This window comes from Protopterus annectens, chromosome 13.part0, assembly GCF_019279795.1.
Source record: "Protopterus annectens isolate FY-2018-M chromosome 13.part0, PAN1.0, whole genome shotgun sequence".
Lineage (NCBI taxonomy): Eukaryota > Metazoa > Chordata > Ceratodontiformes > Protopteridae > Protopterus > Protopterus annectens.
Window position 1 is genome coordinate 165,021,597 of NC_056747.1, and position 24,567 is coordinate 165,046,163.

At 39.0% G+C, this 24,567-nt stretch overlaps 1 protein-coding gene across 1 annotated transcript in view; it reads right to left on the minus strand.

Annotated features, from left to right (window-relative positions):
* Window positions 1-24,567, minus strand: part of MYO9B (myosin IXB) — a 1,188,949-nt gene that overhangs the window by 204,726 nt on the left and 959,656 nt on the right. The window contains exons 32-33 of the mRNA XM_044054768.1: window positions 22,322-22,514; window positions 429-557 (exon numbers count right to left, since the gene is read on the minus strand). Coding sequence (XP_043910703.1) covers window positions 429-557; window positions 22,322-22,514 — 322 coding nt within the window. The remainder of the gene's footprint in view (window positions 1-428; window positions 558-22,321; window positions 22,515-24,567) is intronic.

A 24,567-nucleotide genomic window follows, 5' to 3' on the forward strand; every position in this document is an offset into this window, starting at 1 on the left:
ACTATGAGCAAGTCTCTCCTAACATTTTGACACAAAAAGTGTTGTGGGGAGTGAGAGAAATAAACATGCAGCTGATGTGTGTGTGTGGAGCTTGAGAAATAAACATGCAGTTGATGTTTCTTTGCAGTAGTAACAATACTGTTTATCTACGTATTCCATGGGGTTTTACTTAACTGCCATTTCCATATCAAAACAGAACCAAAATAAATGAAGAAAAGCAATGAAGTGGATACTACAGGACTCCCTGCACTGACACCTCCAATTTTTGCCTTTGACTTTCTTGACACACTTTGGCACTGCAGCAAGGGAAACAAAATACTTTCTTCTGCTGAATGATTATTAACTGGGAAGTAAGAGAAAACATGGTTAACCAAAACAATGCCTGGGATTGCTAGTTTGTGCTGAAATACATTTGTCTTACAACTTACCAACAGAAGCAATGAATTCTTTGTACTGTGCAAATGTCATCAAAGGCTCTGTTAACTCTCGTAACCACTGTTTCAGGACACCAGTAATGGCATGTATGGGGTAATTCTCTAGCACCACATTATCCGGATCTGCACAGTGAAAAAAATATCATTGTTATGATGATTTGTGTGTTAGTATTACACTAACAAATGTAATACACAAAGTAATAAAAAAAATGTAACATATAAAGTAAAAAAAAAAAAAAAATTAAGAGAAACAATCCCACCCGAATCAAAATACAGAAGTAAAGTTGTCCCTCAAAGATGACATGCCATACATTTTTCTTTCACAAACTGAAACGCATATCCTACTGGAAATGTAGGTGTGGTGGTGACCAACTGTCTGCCAAGTATCATTTAGCAGCCAGGATGCTTAGGACCAGGAGGGGGACCTGGACAAAAGCAAACTTGATTTTTCAGTGGGTGGGAGAGCCACTTATCAATGCCACAGCAACCCTAAAATCACTTGTGGATGAATTATAAGTAAGCAATAAACTCAAGGGTTTGTCTCTCTATACTCAGAGGTCCAGGAAAGGGCAAAGTAAAACTAAGATGATTATGATTAGATCTACCAAGAAAAAGTACAGGGATTTCACCCCACAATACAAACAAGATGGGCAAAAGTACCACTACACACATCCAAAGGTTTATCTCCCACATTTGAGTGAGGGGGGACTCAAATGCAAAGTGGTTATACAAAATCAACTGACAGTCAACTTAAGGAATAAACTGGTCCAAGGCAGAGTGAACAGCAATGAGTCAAAAAGAAAAAAGTACATCCTGACCACATTCTCCATCTAGAGGACAATATGATTCTCACCATTACCACATCCCCCTCATAAAAAGCAGTTATGTTTAATGGGCTTTACACTCTGTTATGCTTATGAGAGAAAGAGAACATGAGTAAAACTATTATGATCAATACAACAATGTACCTAAAATGTTTTACTGCATTTACACAGCTTTAAAATGTAACAGCTTATGAAGATAAAGATTCAGCTTGACCAGACAACATACTTGGCAAGGTGTTGAAGGGGTGTGCTGATCAGTTATGTCTGGTACTGAGACACATCTTCAACTCATCCCTTGCTATGGAGAAAGTTCCTTCATGTTTCAAGGAAACAAGTATTGTCCCACTTACAAAGAAACCCAAACCTACTTGCCTCAATGACTTCAGACAGGTCGCCTTAACTTCAGTCAAAGTGCTTTGAGAGGATTGTAAAGAAACATCTATCTGCAAGTCTGCCCAAGTCCTTCAATCCACTCCAGTTTGCATACCAGGCAAACAGATCGACTGCGGATGCTATATCAAGTCATACTATACCGTGCATTAAAACACCTAGAAAGGAGGAACGACTATGTAAGGATGCTGTACATCGACTTCAGTTCTGCATTCAGCACTGTGATATTGATGCAACTGTTGAATAAGCTTGTGAAACTCGGGATAAATAAGCACCTATGTAACTGGACTCTTGACTTTCTGATTGGTAGACCCCACTGGATATGAGCTGGAAACATGATCTCTCAACACATAGTCCTGAATACTGGTGTTCCCCAAGGTTGTGTGCTCAGCCCCTTGTTTTTCACCATCCTCACCCATGACTGTACTGTAAAAAACAAAAGTCAAAACATATTATAAAATTCGCAGATGATACCACAGTTGTGGGTCTCATTAGTGATGGAAATGAACATGACTACAGGGATGAGGTGAACACTTTGATTGCCTGGTGTGACAGGAACAATCTGGACCTGAATGTTAATAAGACCAAACAAATGATTATGGACTTAAGGAAAAAAGCAACAGTTCACCAGCCACTCACTATCAATGTGAAGGTAGTAGAGAAAATCAAAACAGACAAGTTCCTGGGCCTTCACATCTCTGATGACCTCTGCTGGGCTGCCAACACTAACCATACAGTGAAGGAGGCTCAACAGAGGTTTCACCTCTTGAGAAAGGCCAGGCTCCCACTGTCTGCTCATCACTTTTTATAGGGGAGCTAACAAGAGCATCCTCACTAGCAACTTCTTAGCATGGTTCAGCAACTGCACAGTTGCTGAGAAGAAACTACAAAGGGTGGTGAGGGTGGCTGAGAAAATCTTGGGCACAAACCTCTCTTCTATTCAGGAGCTTTTCATTACAAGAGCAAGAAAGAGAAAGTACAGTTGTGTACACTTACCATAAATGTAGATGTTCGAGTGTATTCACTCTGTTGCAGTCATCACCTGTGGGGTTTTCCATGCTGTGGTAGCCCTCGGCCGGCCCAAATACCAAAGTCGATGTTTTTCTACGTTGGCTGTTGTCGCTTGTTGACTGATGTCAGGTCATCAGTGCTATAAAGCAAGTTAGCAGACACCATTACATCGGTTTTCTTGTCCTAACCAGTCAAAAGCCCAAGGAAATATGGGAAAGTGGTCCTGGTGGCTAAAAGCCACCATAAGAAGCTTATGTCTCCCTAAGGAAAGAGGATATAAGGGGGAAGGAGGGAGGAAAACCAGGACTGCAATAGTGAATACACTCGAACCTCTACATTTATGTAAGTGTACATAACTGTACTATGTTCTTCATATTTCACTGTTGTAGTCATCACCTGTGGGAGGATTCCCAAAGCTGAGGAGAGGGGGTGGAAGGATTAGAGACCTAGGCATGGGTAAGCATACCCTGCAGAACTGCAGAGGCAAACCTTGCCCTAGCCTTAGAGAAAAGAGGTAGGTGGTAATGCTTTGTAAAGGTATGGACAGAGGTCCAGGTGGCAGCTTCTAAGATGTCCCTGGTGGGAAAGCCTCTGAGGAATGATGTGGAAGTGGAGGCTGCCATAGTGGAATGGGTACGAATAGACTTAGGGGATGGTTCCCCATATAATCAGTAGCAGAAATGGATACAGTGTGATATCCAATTAGAAATGGTTTGCTTGGAAATGGGCTTCCCCCTCTGCCCCTGGGGCAAAGCTGACAAGAAGTTTGTCTGTTTTCCTGAAGAGTTTAGTATGATCCAGGTAGTATCCGAGCTGTCTGTGCACATCTAGTGAGTGCAGAATTCTTTTCCCCTTGTTTTGAGGGTTAGGGAAGAAGGTGGGTAGATGTATGGCCTGGTTGAGAGTCACATGAGAGACCACCTTGGGCATAAAGGAGGGGGGTTAGTCCTCAGGGAGACCCTGTCTGCATGGCAAATGATGAAGGGCTCAATGGCCATCAGTGCCTGAAATTCTGAGACCCTTCTAGCTGAGGTGATAGCTAGTAGGAAAGCAGTCTTCCAGGAGAGGTATTTCAGTTCTGCTGAAGCAGGAGGGTCAAAGGGTGGTAAAGTTAGTTTTGTCAAAACATATATCAGGTCCCAGGCTGGTGTGGGTGGCCTTCTGGGAGGTCTGATATTATAAGTCCCTCTGACGAATTGTTTAATCGAAGGGTGTGAGAACAGAGGCTGGTCTGTATCGAAATAAGCTGAAATGGCTGAGGTGTGGATTTTAATAGAAGAGAAGGAGAGGCCACTATTGAGTAACTCCGCCAGATAGTCCAGGATGAGAGGGATGGAAGTTATGAGGAACTGCCCACTCTGGACTTTACATTTCCCTGCGTAAGATTTTCTGGTGCTGGGCCTTCTGGCCTCTGTGATAATGTCTAGGACCTGCTTGCTTAACAAGGGCCCCTTGTTTGCTTTTAGAGAATTAGCCATGCTGACAGTTTGAGAGTCTGCAAGTCTGGGTGCAGCACCCCCTCCCACTTGAGTCAAGAGGTCTGAGATCCGGGGAAGCTGCCTGGAAGGCTGTGATGTCAGGCTGCGCAGTAAGTGGTACCAATGCTGTCTGGGCTAATATGGACCAATAAGGATGGCCTTTGGTCTCTCCTCCCTTATCTTGATCAGTACCCTTGGGAGTAAGAGGCAGAGGAGGAAATGCGTACACACAGAGGGAGCTCCAGGGGAAGGTAAAGGCATCCACCTTCCACATTAGGTGATGATACTCCCTGGCACAGAATTTTTTAGCTGGTGGTTGAGGTGTGAAGCAGAGAGATCCACCTCTGGAGTTCTCTACTCCTGAGTGACTTGCAAAAAGATTTTTCTGTGGAGCTGCCATTTGTGAGGGTCCAGTTAGTTTCTGCTTAAGTGGTCTGCCAGGGTGTTGTGGCTGTCAGCCAGAGGTTCATGGCTAACCTGCAAAGAGGATAAGATTGGGTCCCTCCCTGTTTGTTGATGTACCACATTACTGTAGGGTTGCCTGTTTTGATAAGGAGAACCCCTGGCCTGAGATGGGGTCTGAAGAATGCAAGAGCCTTTCGTACAGCCATCACTTCCTTCTGGTTGATGTGTAAGGGAAGGTGCTGGGCATCCCAAAGACCTTGGGTGCACCTGCCAGCTAGGTGAGTGCCCCAAGCAATGTCTGAGGCATCGGTGGTGATGATGGTGTGACCGGTAGGACGGAGGATAAAAGGAAGATACTTGTTCTTGGCATAGGCCCCTGATCACCACAGAAACTCGGTCATTATACAAGGGATCAAAGGGAGAGAGGTCTCTAGAGGCAGAGTGCGCTGACACCAAAGGTTCTTTAGATACCAATGAAGTTTTCTCATCTGAAGCCTGGCCAGAGGACTTAGAAGGCTGCAAGATGTCATGTACCCCAAGGCTTGCAGTAACTTCCTCGCCATGAGATAACTTCTGGAAGCCAGCTGGGTAAAGCAGACAGGCAGGAAGCTCTGCTTTTCCGGGGATAGGAAGGCCATTTGGGATGCTGTGTCCAGCAGTGCTCCCGAGAAAATGATCCTCCTGGAGGGAGTTTGCTTTGATTTCTTCTCACTGATGTTGAAATCTTAAGGAAGTTAGGAGGGTTTTGACAAAGAGGTCATCCTCGAGCAGCTTTTCTTTGCACTCTGCCTGAATGAAGCAGTCATCCACATAAGGGTAAATCTGTATATTTCTCTGTCTGCAAAATGATATGGCCAGGGCTAAGCATTTGGTGAATACCCTGGGAGCAGTAGATAAGCCAAAGGTAGCGCAGAGAACTGAAAGTGTTGTGAGCATGTTCTAAAGCGCAGGAATTTCCTGCAGGATTCCCTTATGGAGGTAGACATATTTTAGGTCTAGGGTCACTAACCAGGCATTTTTTGTCAGCATAGGCAGCAGCTGCTGCAAAGTTAGCATTTTGAATTTGGGGACACCAGAGTGGTAATCAGAACGGATAGATCCAGGATAGTGTGCCAAGTGCCCTCTTTTCTGGGAACAAGGAATACTCTTGAATAAAAGCCTTTGCTGTTTGATTTGCGGGAACAGGTTCTACTTCCCCCCTGGGATATGAGAGTTTGAACTTGTTTCAATGCCTCTGCCTACTGACTTGGAGGTAAGTCTGGGTATCATCTTGGAATTACGAGTTTGTTGAAAGAGAATCTGTATCCCTGAAAAATGATACTGAAGACCCACTGGTCATTTGTTACAAAAAGCCAATTTTCTTTGCAGAGAGAGAGAGCCTTCTTCCTAGTTTCTGGTGAGTGAAAGGAGGGCAGAGGGAGAGGGAGTCAGAGTTTTTGCCATAGAAGGATGGCTTAAGAACTCCCCGCCTTTGGGACAGAAGTGGTCCACTGTTTGGTTCTCTGCTGTTCCTAGGATAGGGACCTGGGTGGTCTGCCCCTGCAGGGCTTACCTTGCCCTTGTCTGCTAGGTGCAGGAAACGACCAGTGTGTAGAGGGAAAATTCCTGCTGAACCTAGGAGGTTGAACCTGAAAGAAATCTTTTACTGTTGGCATAGATTTTGCAAAATCCACAAAACAAAAACTGAAGAGAAGGCACCGGGAGACGAGACCAGAAAAGCTTTGTATCAAACCAGAAGGTCTTTATTGGCACTTTCGTCCACAGAACAATTAAGTGAACTTCTTCAGTTAAAACCACCATGAAAATTATTCCTTTTATGTGTGACAGCAATCAAACTACAGCATAGAAGTTCCACATTAATTAACTCACCCATCCATAAAGCATACTCTTTGGGCCCACTTAAATAAACTTTTAAAATGGAATTATTCTAAAAAGCTTGCTTGTATAATGAATTATACATAATACAAACCATACAAAATATAATGCATAAAAACACACCTATACCTAAATATTATAAATATTGTGATACAGAAAACCCTAAGATTTTTTAAAAACGTTCATAATTATACAAAATCTCATCTAGTAAGGGCTTTTATTTTTTAACAGACAGGAAATAGAGCAGTAGTCATTCAAACCTGGACATTTAAAGGCATTCAGCCCAAGTTGCCAAATACGTTCTTTTTTCTCCAAAAGGAGATTAATAGGACCTCCTCTTGGCCCTATTCATACCGTGTCAATGGCCATATATCTAAAAGAATGCCCTGGAAACTGCTTAAAATGCCTTTCCAGGGTATTAGCCTCATGTTCTTTTGTAATTGTGTATTCATGTTCATAATTCTTGTCCTTAAGTCTCCAATCAGTTTTGCCCATGTAGAAACAAACAATGTTGGCAACAGGCCAGATATACTACCCCCCCCCTTATAATGCAATCAAATCTCTGAGAAATCCTATACTCCTCCTCCCCTACCTGAAACCTATTACCAGAATTAATTTTAGAACACCAAGAACATCTACCACACCTGACTATTTGTGATTTAATATCCCATATATGACTGCTCAAATTTTCTAACACGGACGTAAAATGAACATCTCTTTTAAATATTATCCTTGGGAGGGGTCCAAATTTATCCCCAAGCTGATTTTCTTCAGTCAAAATAGGAATTTGTTTTTTTACAAAGAAACCTTCAGATCTCTTTGTGACAATCATTAAACTGAATAATAAAGTGAACTGAGCTCAAAGAAAAAACAGTACACGTGTAATTAACCCCCGCTCCCATTATTTGTTCTGTGGGGTGATTCCCTGGATCAACAGGAGACCCTAAAATAAAGATGGAAATATCCAGATGTTCTTTTCAAGGAGACCTCATTTTTTAATTCAATAAGTAATTGAATGGGATACCCCCTCTTCTCCAACATAGCTGCTAAATGATCGCATTCCTGATAGAAATGATCATCCAAAGTGATCATTCGATCTGCCCTTACTAACTGTTCTTTCACTACTAATCTTTTCTGATGGACAGGATGACAACTGGAGTAGTGTAAAAAGCTGTTGGAATAGGTGCTTTTTCTAAAAATCCTGGAGATGTACATCTTGTTAGCACTATCCTTTTCCAACTTAACATTCAAATAGGATATTTTTTCTGTACTGAATTCCAAATTTCAGAAAGTTTGTTGTACCATTAATATACTTCCTAAACATGTTAAACTCAGTTTCATCAATTTTCCAGACTATAAATAATTCATCAAGGTAATGCAAATATAATTTGATACTACTCCAATAAATGCTATTAAAAATATATTTGTTTCCAATAGGCCATTACTAAATTGGCAAATACCACGCCACATGGGGAGCCCATTGCTACCCTACTTTTTTGTAAGCAAAACTCGCCTTCATAACAAAAAAAGCTTTTACTGAGTACAATCTCAAAGAATTCCTCGTAAAGGTTAATGTCATCCTGTGGAACCCCTTATCCCCTCAAAAAACTGAAATCCATTGAGTATCTTCAACCTGTGGTATTATAGGGTCATAGGTGTGTTCTAGGCTAATGGTCCTGGAGCCTTTACAAGCCTAGCCCATAGGATTACCCTGGTATCGTGCCACCCAACCTTAGTTCCCAGTGCCTCTGTCGGGTAGAGCCACTGGAGTGATCCCGGGGTGGATTTTCTATTTCCCATCCACTCATCAAAATTTATCTTGAAGAGGGCCAGTGAAGTGCTCTGTTTGAAATGTATGGGAAGTCTATTCCATAGCATGGGCAATCTCTGGGTTATGAACCTGCCCCTCCAGCACATTCTGTTGATTGTGGTAATGAGGTTGAGGTCTCTGGATCATGTGGTGCGGAGGGATTAGGATTTCTTTAGATGTAGCATTTCTAACAGAGCTGGGTCAGATATGGCTTTGCAAGTCAAGCAGAGATCAGCTCTAAGTAGATGATATGAGAGAGAGAATAGATGGGAGTTTTTTTGAGTCTGTCCATATAGGTCAAGTTTTTAAGGCCTATGATCCTCTTTGTGAGGTAATTTTGCAGCCTCTCCAGTTGTTGCAGATGTCTAGTGAGGTACATGCCAAATGGGGCAATGTACTCGATGACTGGCCTAATGAGGGAAGAGTAGAGGGAGAAAATGACCTCTTTCTTCCTGGATGCAAAACCCTTTAACGTTGATAGTGGCTAAATTATATTCAGAATCAAGTTTATTAATAACCACTAAAAAACTCCAGGAGTCCTTACAAATATGTTCCTCCAAGTTAACCTATTCCTTAAGCTTCACATCCCAAAATTTTGCACATGCCGATGTTAAAAAATTCTTCCCATCCACAACAGGGAGCATAGGGGGGTTAAATATGTCTGTGTATTTTCGACACTCCAAAAGTGATGGGCATTATAGAAGTATTAAAAATCAAACATATCCAGTGAAATACGATGGTCTATAAACATGTCATTAATCTAACCATAAACTCTCCTATAAGAGCCATTAATTTCATTTCTGGAGACTTTAACATAAGCATCATTATTCAGTAACTTTCCCATTCTATTTCTGTAATCAAAGAAATCCATGACAAGCAAACATCCTCCTTTACCCAGCTTTATAATTCGTAACTTCTGTCTCTCTAAGAAAATCCAGTAACAAATGTCCTTGTCTAGTTAAATTGCCTGTATTAACACAGTTCCCCTTTTCAAATATATTTCTAAAATCCTCTCAAATATAACCAAAGCTGGATGTAAAGGAGGGTTGAAAGTACTTGGAATTCTACACACACCCTCCTGTAAATCATTTCCATCTAACAGTAGACTTAAATTTAACTTTCTCAAAAACATTTTAAAAATCTATCAACATACTTGGATATATTAGCCCTACTGCTCGGAACAAAAGTCATACCCTTTGGAACATAAGTCCTCCATAGCAGTATCAAAAGTAGTCTCAGAAAAGATATAAATCCTAACCTTCAGTGTTGCAAACAATGGTGAGACGAGTGTCTGTTTGTGCTTGCTGAACCATAGATTCATCATTAAGCAATTATATTTCTTCCTTATGCTCCAATACCATCGTTCTTGGATTGCGCACTTGCGCATAGTTTTCCTGGAGGGCTGATCGGTAGTGAAGGGACGGTTAGTAAGGGCCACTGGAATAATCACTTTTGGATGATCATTTCCATCAGGAATGCGATCATTTAACAACTAGGTTTGGGAAGAGGGAGTATCCCATTCAATTACCTAACGAATTAAAAATGAGATCTCCTTCAAAAGAACATTAGGACATTTCCATCCTATTTTAGCGTCTCCTGTTGATCCAGGGATTTATCCCACAGAACAACTGATGGGAGTGGGGTTTAATTACACAGGTACCTGTTGTTTTTTCTTTAAGCTCGGTTCACTTTATTTCTCAATTTAATGATTATCGCAGAGAGATGTAAAAATTGGCCTATTTTGACTGAAGAAAATCAGCTCAGGGATAAATTTGGATGCCTCCCAATGATAATTTTTAGAAGGGGTGTTAATTTCAAATCCGTGTTAGAAAATTTGATCAATCATCCATGGGATATTAAATCCCAAATGATTAGGTGTGGCAGATGTTCTTGGTGTTCTAAAATTAATCCTGGCAGTAAGTTTCAGGTTGGGGAGGAGGAGTATAGGATTTCCCAGAGGTTTGACTGCAATTCTAAAGGGGGTAATATATCTGGCCTGTTGCCAACATTGTTCATGTTTCTACATGGGTAAAACTGATCTGAGACTTAAAGACAGGAAATATGAGCATGAATATGCAATTAGAAAAAGAACAAGATATGTTAAGCAGTTGCCAGGGCATTCTTTTAGATATATGGCCATTGATAAAGTATGAATAGGGCCAAGATGATATCCTATTGATCTCCTTCTGGAGAAAAAAAAACGTATTTGGCACCTTAGTTTGAATGCCTTTAAATGGCCAGGTTTGAATGACTACTGCTCGATTTCCTGTCCATTAAAATTAAAAGCCCTTACTAGATGAGCTTTTGTATAATCATGAAGGTTTTTAAAAAATATTAAGGTTTTCTGCATCACAATATTTATAATATTTAGGCATAGATGTGTTTTTATGCATTACATTTTGTATGGTTTGTATCATATACAAGCAAGCTTTTAGAATGTCATTTTAAAAGCTTTTTTAAACAGGTCCAAATAGTATGCTTTAGGGGGGGTGAGTTAATTAATTTGGAACTTCTATGCTGCATTTTGATTGGTTGTTGTCACACATAAAAGGAATCTTTTTATGGTTGTTTTATCTGAAGTTCACTTATTTGTTCTGTGGACGAAAGTGCTAATAAAGTCCTTCTGGTTTGGTATAAAGCTTTTCTGGTCTGGTCCGATTCCCAGTGCCTTCTCTTCAGTTTATTATTTGTAGATTTTTAGTTTTTTTGTTTTCTTTGCTTTTGTCTTATGTTAAAATAAGTTATTTTCTTTTCTAATTCCTTTAAACTACAAAAGGGCACAAAACAAAGGTGTCCATTATCACGTTAACTTTTTGCGTTAGCTACAGCAACCTTTGCTAATGGAGATCCAATAAAAACATTAACGGTATCACGATAGAAAGATTTCAAACTAAAGATTCAACTCTTTGCTGATAATATTTTGCCAACAATAAGAAATATACAGAATTCATTAGAATATATAATTATTTTTACAAGTCAGTTTTAATAAATCTTGAACTTAAGATTTAATCATCACAAGTACATTAATTAATTAAAAAAATACAAAAAACTATTTTAACTTCAATTGGAATAGCAATCAAATGAAATACCTTGGTATAACCAGTATGTCTAACAAGAAAGAAATGATACAAACTTTCAACAGGTTCTTGAAATATGGTTCGTCTTGCAACCTTTAGTACCATCTCCAACAAAAACATCGATGAAGATATTCTACTTAAACTGCATTCTACTTTAACTGTAAACGTTATACCATTGGGGATAAATTCATCTTATGATTCAATATGGAAACAAATACATCAATAATTATTAGTAGTAAATAATGAATAAACTGCAACCAGTCAAACAGATAGCCCCCAACAGTTTTATCTGGTTATTAAAATATTTTGTGTAAATGGAATTACACCCTGTCCTCAAATCCCATATTTAAACAGCATCTTTTCCTCTTTCCAAAAGTTCACATATTCTAACCAGTGTATTAAAGACTTAATATTTTCTAGCTTTCCAAATGCATATACAAATGACTGCTTAGAAACTCAACTTCAACAAAATGCTAGTTTTGAAACAACAAAGTAACTTAATTTATTGGCATCAATTCTTAAATGGTACGGATATATATATATATATATATATATATATATATATATATGGATCTACCTGACTACGTCAAAACTGAAGATGAGCAAAAACGACTTCACCGACGCCAGAAGATCGACAAGGCAGAAGACCGACGGAGGAAGACACCGACGCTGAGAACACTGAGATGGGGAAAGGATGTGTAAGTATGTGGTAGTGACGGACGTTAGGGTGCGAGTAAGGTAAGTGTGCAATGTTGACGGTGTGTAGGGATAGGGGTGGGATAAGTGAGTTAGGGTTAGGGCGCGGGTTAGGTAAGGGTGCAGTAGTGATAGTTTTTGGGTTAGGGGCGTGTTAAGTGAGTTAGGGTTAGGGCGCGGGTTAGGTGAGTGTGCGATAGTGATGGACCTTAGGGTAAGGGTTTGGGTTAGGGTTGTAGATAGTTGTGTATGTATGGGTTAGTGTTGGCTTGTAAGGATTTTGGTGTGCTTGTGTTGTGTGTGTGGGTTTTGGATAGGGGATTTGTTTGGTTTGTTGTTATGATGTGTTGAGTGTATGAGGTGTCGTGTTTGTGAACTGTCGATTATGTGGTGTCGGTGAAGTCGTTTTCGCTCTTTTGGTGTTTCGATGTAGTCAGGTAGATCCATATATATATATACTGTTGAAAATTTAAGGTCCAAATGCAATCAAGATTATGAGAATTGGTTAATTTTACAAATATAGAGAGACTTTGTGAACACAGAGATTAATAAGATATTTAATCTAGATAATAAGTTCCCCAAATTATTGGAATTCTTAATAAATATCAATAACAATGCAATGAAAAATAAATCATTTGTCACAAATTTATAAAACTCAAGTTAGATTTCACATATTTAGACAATTACTATTGGAACTACTCAAAAATTAATAATGAAGACTTCTCTGGGGAATACAAGAAAATAATATTAAAATTTACACATAAAACTACATCTTCATTATACTGAAAACTTTTCACTTGGAAATTCTTACACAAACCTTCTGTCGTTCCTAACAGAATTACAATTATATATAAATAAAATAGAATTAAATGCTTTTGATACAATTCTGACATAATAGCTGATTGGATGCATATGGCATATGATGAAAGTGAAGTCATTACCCCATTTTTGGAAAGAAATGAACTTCATTCAAGCTCTATGGTCAGATAGATGTAGTTTTATTCAATGTTCTGATTCCTGAAATAATTCCAAAACCCAAGCGCCTTCTCTTTGGTCTATTCTTGCTACAGCCAGAAAAGTAATTACTAAAAACTGGAGAAGTTACTGCATCTAGTATTGAATTTGCTGGTATGGCAAAAATTGTTTGCAGTAGAGAATTGCATACTGTAAAGATGAGAACTTTTAATATTACACATTCGTATAAATCCTGACTTAAACTTGAAGACTTGCTTGAAAAATAATCATGTATAATTTTCATGTATTGATCAGCTGTGGATCTATGTAAATAGTTTTATTTTACAATTGATTGGGTTATTTACTGTTTAAAAAACACATAAAACAAAAGAAAAAAAAAAACAAAAAAGAAAATCTCTACACAAAGACCTTCATATACACACATTGGTCAGGAATCCTGTTTGCTTGCTAATTTTGCATTCCTTCAACTAAACTTCCCAACCAGATTCAAAACAGAACGTTCATAAAATCATTCTGCAACATCACTCTCTCTCAGGCTTTTCTAATACTTACAACCTTCAGCTCAATATTTTCGGATAATTTGCATTTTCCATGCATCTTTTAAAACTCACACACTTGTAACAAGTCATTTATTTTTAAAACCTTTCTTAATATTACTTCATTTTTATTTTATTGGAAAAACTCATTAAGTTTGAAAAAGTCCCTCATGCTTAATATTGCTAAAAATTACTTCTTCGCAGGTGTTTAGTCATTTCTTCCACATCACAAAAATGCTTGTTAGTTTAACCTCATAATGCTCTGGTGACAATGGTACTTTCACCAGATGTACCCATCAACAAAAACTGGATTCAATTGCACTTTCTTGATAATGCTTTTTCTCTCAGGTTGTTGAAACCACTATTTTTTCATGTTTAATTACAGGTCTTTATTTATTTTTCCTGATGTCTTTTCTTCTCAGTGTCAAACCTTATACTTCAAATTTTTTTTTCAGAAAGCTACATTTCCCATATTTTAATATCTGCCCACCATCCACATGCTTTCTGCTACATTCTTTGTATCTTCAACAAACACATTACCTGTGTAAATTAATCTTTCACACTTAAAAAAACAAACAAAAAACTTTAATCTACTACTTTTTTTCCCCTTAAAAACATACTAACAGACCTTGAAACACACCTATCCCACCTCATTTCCATTGTCACCCCTCTCCCTTGTATTCTGGCTCATTCAAAATCACACATGCTCATCAAACCCCCCCCCCCCAGTCATTTTATAGTAACATTACACAGAAGTGTTCAGTTTCCATTTGCATTCTGTACTAAGGGAATGCAGTAATTACATAAACGAGGTCCCACTACATGCATCGTAGAGACGCCTAGAGTTTTTACTTTCCATTTAGCACCCTGCCATCAATTCTCTTAAAAATATCTGCTTCCCAACTAATTACATATCCAATTCAATTTTATTTTAATACCAAAATGTTTTACAGTTAAAATTACTTCATCACTAAGACTGGTTACATATATGACAGGCTTTTGACAATGTGTGGGCAGGCAGTCCTCTCTACAACACGCTAACAGTTTTCTAAAAATTTTGATAGATGTGTAAACACGAAGTTCCTTTGCTAATGCAGTGAAAGTGTCAAAAATCCACTGTGCTGCTTGAGATCTACGACTAAAGAGTGGCAGGTTCACCGGAGTGCTGACAGGAAGAGAAAGCAAGAGTTTTGTCTCTGTTGGGCAGATGAAACATTCTTCAAGGGATGTTTCCTTTAGTGGGAACATCCATTGTGCACTACTGACATGAAACAAATGACCAATTCACAGATGCAAAACTCCAAGTGGGAGCTTACTCCTTGCACAAGATATGATTTTCAGCCTAGTGATAACAAGCTTTATGGATGCTCAAGGACTGCATGGATACATGAGAACTATTTCCAGCCACAGCTTGACAAATACCAGCTTGTCTACCCTCACATGAGAAAAGGCATGAAGAAGGAAGTTGCATTCAGATTAGCTGACTGGCAGGACTACACTGTACAGTATAAGAACTAAATAAGTGAATAAAGCTAACAAAGTGATTTATAGATAGTTTTTTAAAATATTATCTTTACAACCTCTACTGAATACAGGAAATACTTTAGATCTTAATTGAATAACTGACTATGTTATATTCTTTCTGATTAAAAGTGAAGTACAAGTCTCTGTTACTTAATTGGGAGCAATTTAATAGGATTTACTACTAATACAATATATATGTGCGCATATGTGAAATCTTTTTGTTTCTATACCTTTAAAAGAATGTTAAAGCTAATGGGAACAGTGTACTATGGACATTAACCACTTGGCATTTCAAGAAAGACTTCTGAAGGATGTACAACCTGTCCCTGCACCAATGAGGGCACCTTTTGTCCCTGCACCTCTTTTCTTGGCTAATGTTTTCTCTATAGGACCCCACTTGATGGCTCATCTACTTGCACCCTGGTGTCTCATTCATTCTACAGGGACAGCAGCCAAGCATTCCCAGGCTTACCTGGAAAGTCCATATGCCCATCTGTTCCCTCAGAGGCTAGAATCTGGTGGATAGCGAGTGGGCCAACTTGCACCTCAAGTCACATGGTAGCCAAATGGAGCACCCCCCCCTTGCAGAATCCCCTGGACCCACACTAGATATGGGTGTAACACCCAATGCTACTATGAGTCACTCACATGGTGAGTCTGAGCAGTCATCCCCCTGCAGGTGAGCTGGCAATGAATGCCCATTCCCATCTTTCCCTGACAGTTCCTACAGGTGCATAAGGAACTAATCACATTTTTAACCATAAATTGCCTCAGTGGCAGACAGAAACCTCAACTTTCACCCAGATGACCCACAACTGAGTAGCAAGCAACCAGTATGCTGAAGAAGCTGTTAATGGTGGGTATGAGAGAGCAGCCAATGCCAGCTCAGTCAACCTGGGAGAAAGGAAAGCAGTTCCATTACTACAATGAAAGCCCCTACTGCAGAGAGAGAGAGAGATATGGCATGCATAGCACAATACTTCAACATGAACATGCCTTTTCCAAGCCACAACAAAGCAGTAGTCATGCAGCATGTGTGGGAATGCTTATGTTCAAAGGGAAAAGGAATGCAGGACTTCATCTCTCTCAGTCAGCCACTGGGGGTAGGAAAGGGAAAAAAAAAATGGGGGAAAAAAAACTGTAATGGCTGCATAGATGTTATCTTCAATAAGCTTTTCCCAAGTACAGGGAAAATGCATGGACAAAGACACACAAAAATAAACCTAATCTTTAGCCTTAACAGGAAGAAAAAAGGCAGCACTTCTGTCTTAGAAGACAAATTTCAAACTTAACTGTGAGCTTAAAAAAAAAAAAAAAAAGAATTCTCAGACTCGGGCATGTGTTTTTCATTGTAAATCTATGGGTTCAAGAGCTAGTACATGTTCACATGACTGACACAAAAACAGAGTATATGACTGTGAATTTGATAATCACTATGATTCGCTAATAAGATAAAACTGTGTGCAATCAGAATTCATCAGGTAAGACGCAGACTGTTAAGAGAGTCAAATTTGACACAGTAAAATGCTTGATGCATGCAGAGGGAATGAGCTTTCGAGTGGACAACTTTAAAGCTATGAATGAGGATTTGAACGTCTGTAAGATAAAGACTGTGAATGACAATGAGAACAAAAGAAATCTAAAACTGTAGATTCGGCACGTTAACCTTGACACCAGCTGGCAACAAGCAAGCAGGCAGTGACTACAATCAGTAAAAGCACTGTGAATAAAGTCAAAGTAAAGACCTTACAATCACTTCAAAAAGAGAAATAAAGTGTCATATTAAAACGTACATGTACCAGAAGCAAAGAAAAAGAAAAAAATAGAAACGGGTGTGATGGATGATGAGATGAATAACATGAAAGTTGCTCAAACAGTAACAGTACGACCTGCCAAAAAAATCTGATGATTAAACGGTGCAGAGTAACCCACTGACCAGAAACGGTCAGTTATATTCACTAAAGAACACATCCACCAAAACCACAGGCAACACCATGAAAATATTTTCTACAGGAATTCAAGCCTCCTGGCAAGATACAGGGAAAAAAGCATTACTGTGACCTGGCAATTTGGGGTGGGAAGTACATGTAAAACCATTCAAGGAGTGCTCAGTTCAAGGAGCCAAGATTGGGAAAATGTCTTCCACGAGATTACATTTATGAAATTCTAGGCATCCTGATAACTAAAGACACAAGTGTTTCACTAAGCTTTCTACTGGTGTAGAATGCACTACATCACCTGAGTATATTGTCTAAGTAAGTACTTGCTCTACATAATAATGTGTGCAACTCACCATTAACTGTTTTTACATGCTCTGAATATAAATCAGAGTCTATAAGAAAGATCTGCAGTGAATGGGAATACAAGAAAAAAGTACAGATTACTGCGTCAAATAGAGTCTTTGGAGAAGTACTGAAAGCAGCTTAATACCTTGGGCTACAGTACCTGTGAAACATTTGGTATGATTAAAAGGATTCATAGTACATTATTTGACAGATATAACAGACAGCAGTGGAAGAGATTGAGTAACAAATCTGTTGATTCTGAAGACACCAACTTAGATCTAATCTACCCCTTGGGAATAGTCAAAGGTACTGTGCAGATTTGTACAGTACCTTGTAGTAGTGTGAATTTTTATGAAGGTCATTCAACTGCAATGTTAAACGTAAAGGTCACGGTATTAAAGATACTCACTACAGTACTTCACTGAAAGCCCAGAAACGCTTTATAAAGTGCATCAAGCACAACTGAAGTTGATAACTTGGAGAGCTTTTACGATTCATTTATGGGTCTGGGTTATCAGCAAATAATGCATTAAGATTTCCCCTAAGACAAGCTGCACATGCTCTGATACAAGTTCCAGTTGTGTTCAGAGGTAACAATGAATACAATTTAAAACAGTGTAAGAAACTTCTCTGTGTGGAATATTTTCAGTCCATACATTTCTAGTTAATCACTGTATATTAATCAGATCAGACAACAGTAGAAGAAGTAGCAAACTTAAACTCATCTTAAGTCAAAACAAAACAAAAAATAATAATAGAAAATATATAATTGTACAGCATTACTAAGTATTCGAAAGTAATCCAAGCAAGGCAGACAGTCTGTTTCCAGTCGAAAATCCTTTATTAAGTACACAGACAAGCGATCCAAGTAAAACAAAGAGTAATAATTTCCTCACAAGCTTTCTAAATATATATATATATATATATATATATATATATATATATATATATGTATATATACTTTACTTAGTAGCTGTCATAATAATATATAACCCTTATGTACTTTAAATAACATTTATAATGATGTGGTATCTCTTATTTAACCAGACAATTAAGCAGATTATCAAGTCTGTGATTTTATCCAAGACAATATACTACATGGCTGGAAATATAAGGGCATGGAAGCAAAGCAGTCACTGTCAAGGAAAGGGAAACAACTAAATTGATAAATATTCAACGGTTCTAAATTTTAACCCAAGTAGCTTCTAAAGTGCTCATCTGGGATATCCCAAGCAACACTGTACTTGTCAGTCGACTTGAAAGCAGGTCATAAGTGACTTCTGATGGAATGCATACTTTAACTTTCACTAACATTACTTGTAGCAGAGCAGCTTAATAAGCAATTAAATAGTTCACTGCTTTGCAAGCTACTTACAAATGCATTAGAAATCCACTGCTGCAATTAAAGAAAAAAATTGATTTTAAAATCGCTGGTATTGCTACTTGCCTAAATATCTAGTCATCTGTAACATCCACATACTCCCCTTAAAACAAGTGCATCAGTGCATGAATTGCCCCTACATAAACATTAACTCAATCGGCTGCCGTTTCACTACCATTTTGATTTCTTAAAAAAATCTCATACTTTTCACTTGATGAATGTCCACTGTCTGTTAGATGTTAGTGTGTTCTACCAAGGAAGTAATGTGGCTGCACTAAAGTATTACACCAACTGATACAAAATAATCAACTTTAATCACTAAGGCAAAAAGCTCATTTGCAAATGAGACACATTCTCTGGTGGCTTTGGATGATTCACCAATGCTCAATCATAAAAATCCTTTGCTCAGCCTCAGTTAATCTTGAAGTAAGGACAATACTCCAAAGGATTTTCAAGAATAAATACAGCATTCTCCCAAGGATGAGCAGCTAGTCAAAGACTCTGTGATAACTCTTCATTCATTTTAATAGAGGCAGGTATGTGTGTGTTGGGGGTTACACTTTTTTTTTTTTTTTTTTTGTTTTTTTTAAGACAGTGACCATCAATCCTGTTGTACCCTCCAAGCCATATGATTGACCCATTTGTTCCCAAGAAAAGAGAATCTAGAGCCTATTTATTCCTCCTAGAGGGGATAGCAGAGCTAAATGGGAGCAGATGATGTCATTTGCACATTAGGGATCAAGCCTCCCCCCTCTTTCTCTGCCACATCTCCCAAGCTCTACCATAGCTGCACACTGAGGGTGCATACAAGAATGCTGCCTTACATGCCAAACCCCTGATAAGCAGCACATCTCTGCAACATGGGCTCACTGCTGCAGGTGATACCCCTGCACTTATGCAAGTGTCACCAATACAGCAAAGCTGACCTGCCACCCTCCCTACAGGATAGGTGAAGCAGGCACTGGCAGCTCACTGCCAGCCTTCCATCCTCCTCCTTGTCCCCTTTACTGCCTACGCTGCTTGCTGAAAATAGGCCACCGTGATGAGTTAGAACTTTATCCATCTATGCCACAAGGCTAGGCTGGGGTACATACATGTTTAAGCACACTTAAGCACTGGTAATCAGTTTAGTAAGGAATTAATTAGTTGTGCTCCTTATGTTAGGGGAGCTGTTCACATCAGCAGATGTCACGCACTGAGTAAGCAGTGCCAGACTGATAAAATACCGACAATGCAAAACTATTGTGACCTCAGCTCCTGACAGTACTGCAAACCAGTGTGACCTCAGCTCCTGACAGTAATGCAAACCACTGTTACCTCAGCTCCTGCACATATTTATTTTAATGTATACTCTTATTTGTCTCCTTCGCCATGTTATTATTATACAAGAATAACAGTCAGATAACGGAGTTGTTTAATTTTTCTCATTCAGTTTTATACCAAAATATTTACAGGTCATATGGTAGACTCACTGATATTCTTTGTAAAGCTTACCACATACAACTTTTATTCCAGTTACACTGTACTGCATCTGTTCCCTGTGAATATATGTTTTTATACATTTACTGTAAAGTGTTAGTATCATTTACACTAGTACTGCAAATTATGTTTATATAGAAAATGTTTACATGCTCTAACAAGCTGAAATATATTGCATTTAATAAATGAAAATATTGCAGGGAATTGTATTTAACATACCATTACTTTAGATTTTGTTTTTTAGCAGCTCCTACAAATGACCCCTTGGTTCTGTGACTGGTATATGACATACCTAGCTTACAATGAGACCTTGATGTTCCCAGTGGAGAACCCACATTGGACATTGTTATGATAACTACCGAATGTAGTCAAAGTTGACATACCAGTATGCATACTCGTATGAGAAGACTGGCACAAGGAGGTCATAATACACCCAGTTGTATACAGAGCCTCCATGGCACATGTCATTCTTCCAGTGTCAGCGGAGTGCTGGGTAATCTGTACCAGAGTATGGCATGCACTGCAGGACAAATCTACCATATGCTTGTCCTTGCTGTCAATGTACTGGCAAGTATGTATTCAGTGCTAAAATGAGAGAAATACATGTAAGCTTGTCAAGCTGGGTCAGATAAAAGGATTGGTGAAAGAAAGGAGCACAGGTTATGAGACACAGGAAAATAAACATACTGACTTATCTACAGCAAATGTTTATGGCACTTCGCATATTTTGCATTAACACTGCTATTGTCTCTTTCACAGAATGCTCTACATTGGAAACTGTTTCAGGATTCCGCATACTTACTGAAAGCATGCACTGTGTCATGCACATGGAATGAAAGGCATTAGCACAAAGATCTAATATTTTGCAAGTCACACAAAAATATGGCATATTTGCAAACCTGAATTAATACTTCCCTCGCTAAAGGAAAAATTTGTAAACACGAAAATGAAGATACTGATATTTGCCTACAAAGCTACACTCACAGTTGTAAAATGCTGTTTCATGAGTTTATTCTACAGGGTAGCTCCTTCACCAGGTCCTTTTTATAAATTTGCTCTGTCCAGCGGTGCTGACATGGTCATAAAAATATAAACAAGTCACAGATTACAGATGTAGAGTGGTGGCAACAGTTTTTTTTTTTTTTGTTAACTGAACAAGCACACTGGACACAAGTGGCCCTTTGGGGGGTGCCACTGAGTACTGTCTTGTAAAGAGACTTGCTCAGAAAGTAGAGGTGGAAGGAATCAAACCCTGTACTTTAGATAAATGAAGAAGCCCTACCATTATGTACAAACTACCAAAAGATGCCAAATATTATATTGTGTCAATGCATTCAATATCCTACATACAAGGGCAAACTGATGGACCTACTGCATATCAATGTCAGACTGCATCAGAAATTCACGTCTAAGGATCTAAAACTCTTCTGCAAGAACAGAATGGTTTGGAGGGACAGGTACATCTTGCAGAGGATACCACTGCTCTGGAACAGACTCCCCAGCCACATAAAACAAAGCTCAACAATATCTACATTCAAGCGCAACTTGGATCTATGAATGGGTGACAGAAAATTTATCCCAGGACTGCCCCCTATACCAATAATGGACACAGGCAGCCCCTAAATGCTTTATACCATGGACGGGTCCCCTAAAATTATCTAAGGTGCAATTTCAGTTATTCCCACTACAGGTAATATAAAATTACTGAGCGTGGGATGGGTAAGGTCAGTCTAACACCAAATGGGACAGGTTAATTCAAGCTCCAAAAAGGAAACTGGCTAGGCTTATAATGGCCTGCAAGGGTAGTAGCTAGTACTTACCTATGGACTTATAATGAAACATAAGAGGCTGAACACTTGTCAAAGCCAAGTTGACAAAGAAGCAAAACAAGCCTGCTCAAATTAATGCAAGATAAAAATGCATACTAAGTCCAAGAAAGAGAAGTAAGACTCGCTAAAGACACTAGTAACTCACATTATGAACCTTATCCTTTCCATAAATATAACCTGCACATGATGTAAAACAGTGACCAAATAACCAAGAAAAAGGCAGTACAAAAAGAACGGTCACTAAACATTATTAAATTGACACTTGGTCAAAAGGAGCAAGTAAAGAGCTGGATGACACAGAAAAGTAACTACCTTGTTCTAGACGCTGTCGCAGATCTTTCATCCTGTTTGCTGCCCCAGATTTTCGATAAATCCCTTCAGTGTATAGCCCATGCATTTCAACATATTCCAGAAGTTTCTCCATCACTACTGGCACTGGGTTCTTATCACTTATCAAGCTACACAAATCAACTCCAAAATGGTGGAAATCCGCATTCTGATTATCCTGTACATGGCAATAAGAAAATGTTAGTTCAGCTAAAAATTAGTCCTGTTGCACGGCTTATACTCTGCCATACAAATTTTACAACTGACAATACTACTACTGTTATCTGTTAATTTAATAAAAGCTTTTTGTAATAAAATGGTCCAAGTTCACATCATAAGGCAAACTATCATGATGGAAGTATGGGAATCAGTCTGAAATGAAGGAAATATGGGAAAGATAAAGTTTTTCAAAAAACAAGTTTCAAAAATATAACAGGGTTAAAAGAAAGTGCAGAGAAAACCTGAAATGTTCGGCTGTACCAGCAAAGGTGGAAGGAACAGACTATATTAGTTAAACTAATGAAAGTACAAACAAACAACTGGACTGACATTACACAGCATGAGAGACAGTATCTGTACAACACAGGGAAAACAGACAAAAACATGCTCTTCCAAGAAGATTAAACCTAACTTTAGAACAAGTAAAGTCTGTGGGTCTAGCTGTCTATTTAGGCCAACTGTCCCTCTGTGGGAGTTAACTTCTCTTTCTGGAAAGTGTATATAATTTTTTGTGTTTCTGCTGAGAGTTAAAAGAGGTTGGGGGATTGAAAATGTATTACGTGTTTTACTTCTCAAGCATTTGTATTGAACTGAAAAGTTACATGGGTTCAAACAGAGGTGACAGGCAGCAACTGCATCAAAGATCAGTCTGCAATGCATTACATGTGCATATAGCATACCGGAAACAATCAAAAGAACTGTCATGCAGAATATATAAAAGTAATTACCTTTTATTACAATGCCTAATCAAGTTTACTGACAAGTGTAAATGGCAATGCAGGTACAGATAAAGAGCAGAGTAAAAAGTATAGTTCTGTAAGTAAGCTTAAGATAACAGTAGATGCTCTAATCTCATTGTTGCAGTAACCTAAGCTGTGTGCGCCCTACTCCCAGTGACTAGCTAGCTTTAAAAACTGAAGGATGGCTTTCATGAACTCTGTCAGGAGCTAGAAAGGAGCTCCAGTATAAAAGACAGAACCCCAAATTAGTTGGAGATTTCTTTTGCCTAGAAAAGGGGAGGCAAGAGCTCAGAAAGGATAATTCTATGAAACAAATCCAGCAGTAAATTACACATACAAGGGTCTATATATCCACACCTGGGAAATACAAAAAGAAACAACTAAAACAAAGTGGTGGCTGGAGGGAGGGATGGACGGGTACTGTGACAGTGATCTACAAGAGCATCTACTGTTAAGTTTGACATAACTGTAGTATTTCCAACATTTAGACCACTTTTGCAGTAGCCCAGGCTATCTGAGTTGATTACGATAGTTTATAAAAAGTACAGTTTTGTACCTACCATAAATGTAGATGTCCGAACAGGATAGCATCTGTAGTCATAACGAATGGGTTGTCCTGTCGTCAGGCAGCCCTTCGGTCGGCCGGATTCCAAAGTCTGGGTCCAGCTTCGGCTGATGTCGCACTTCACCCGACGTCATCTCTGCTGGTCTTCGGGTATAAAGGCATCAGCCGACGCCATTTTCCTCAGTGTTTCTTGCCCCAGATGCCAGTTGCCCTCTTGGAAAGCTAAATTTTGGATAAATGCCAATGTTTCCAAAAAAGTAGAAGGCAAACACAAAAAATAAGCATGTATGTACATATATACAAATACACCATAAGAGACTCCCCCCCAGCTAGCTATTAGGAGGGTAAATACCCTAGGAGTACCACAGAGGGGAAGGAGGGTGGGTAATCCTGACTGCAGATGCTATCCTGTTCGGACATCTACATTTATGGTAGGTACAAAACTGTACTATGTCCTTCAAGGATGCATCTGCAGTCATAACAAATGGGTAGAATACCATAGCCAAACTAGGGGTGGAGGAAGAAAAATTATGGTGTAGTTAGGATCCCTTGCAGTACAGCAGTGGCAAACCCTGCTCGGGATCTAGAGTATAGAGGTAAATTATAATGCTTGGCAAATGTATGCACGGAGGTCCAAGTAGCCGCCTCAATAATGTCCTTGGTTGCCACTCCTCGTAAGAAAGCTGTGGTAGAGGCTGTAGCCCTTG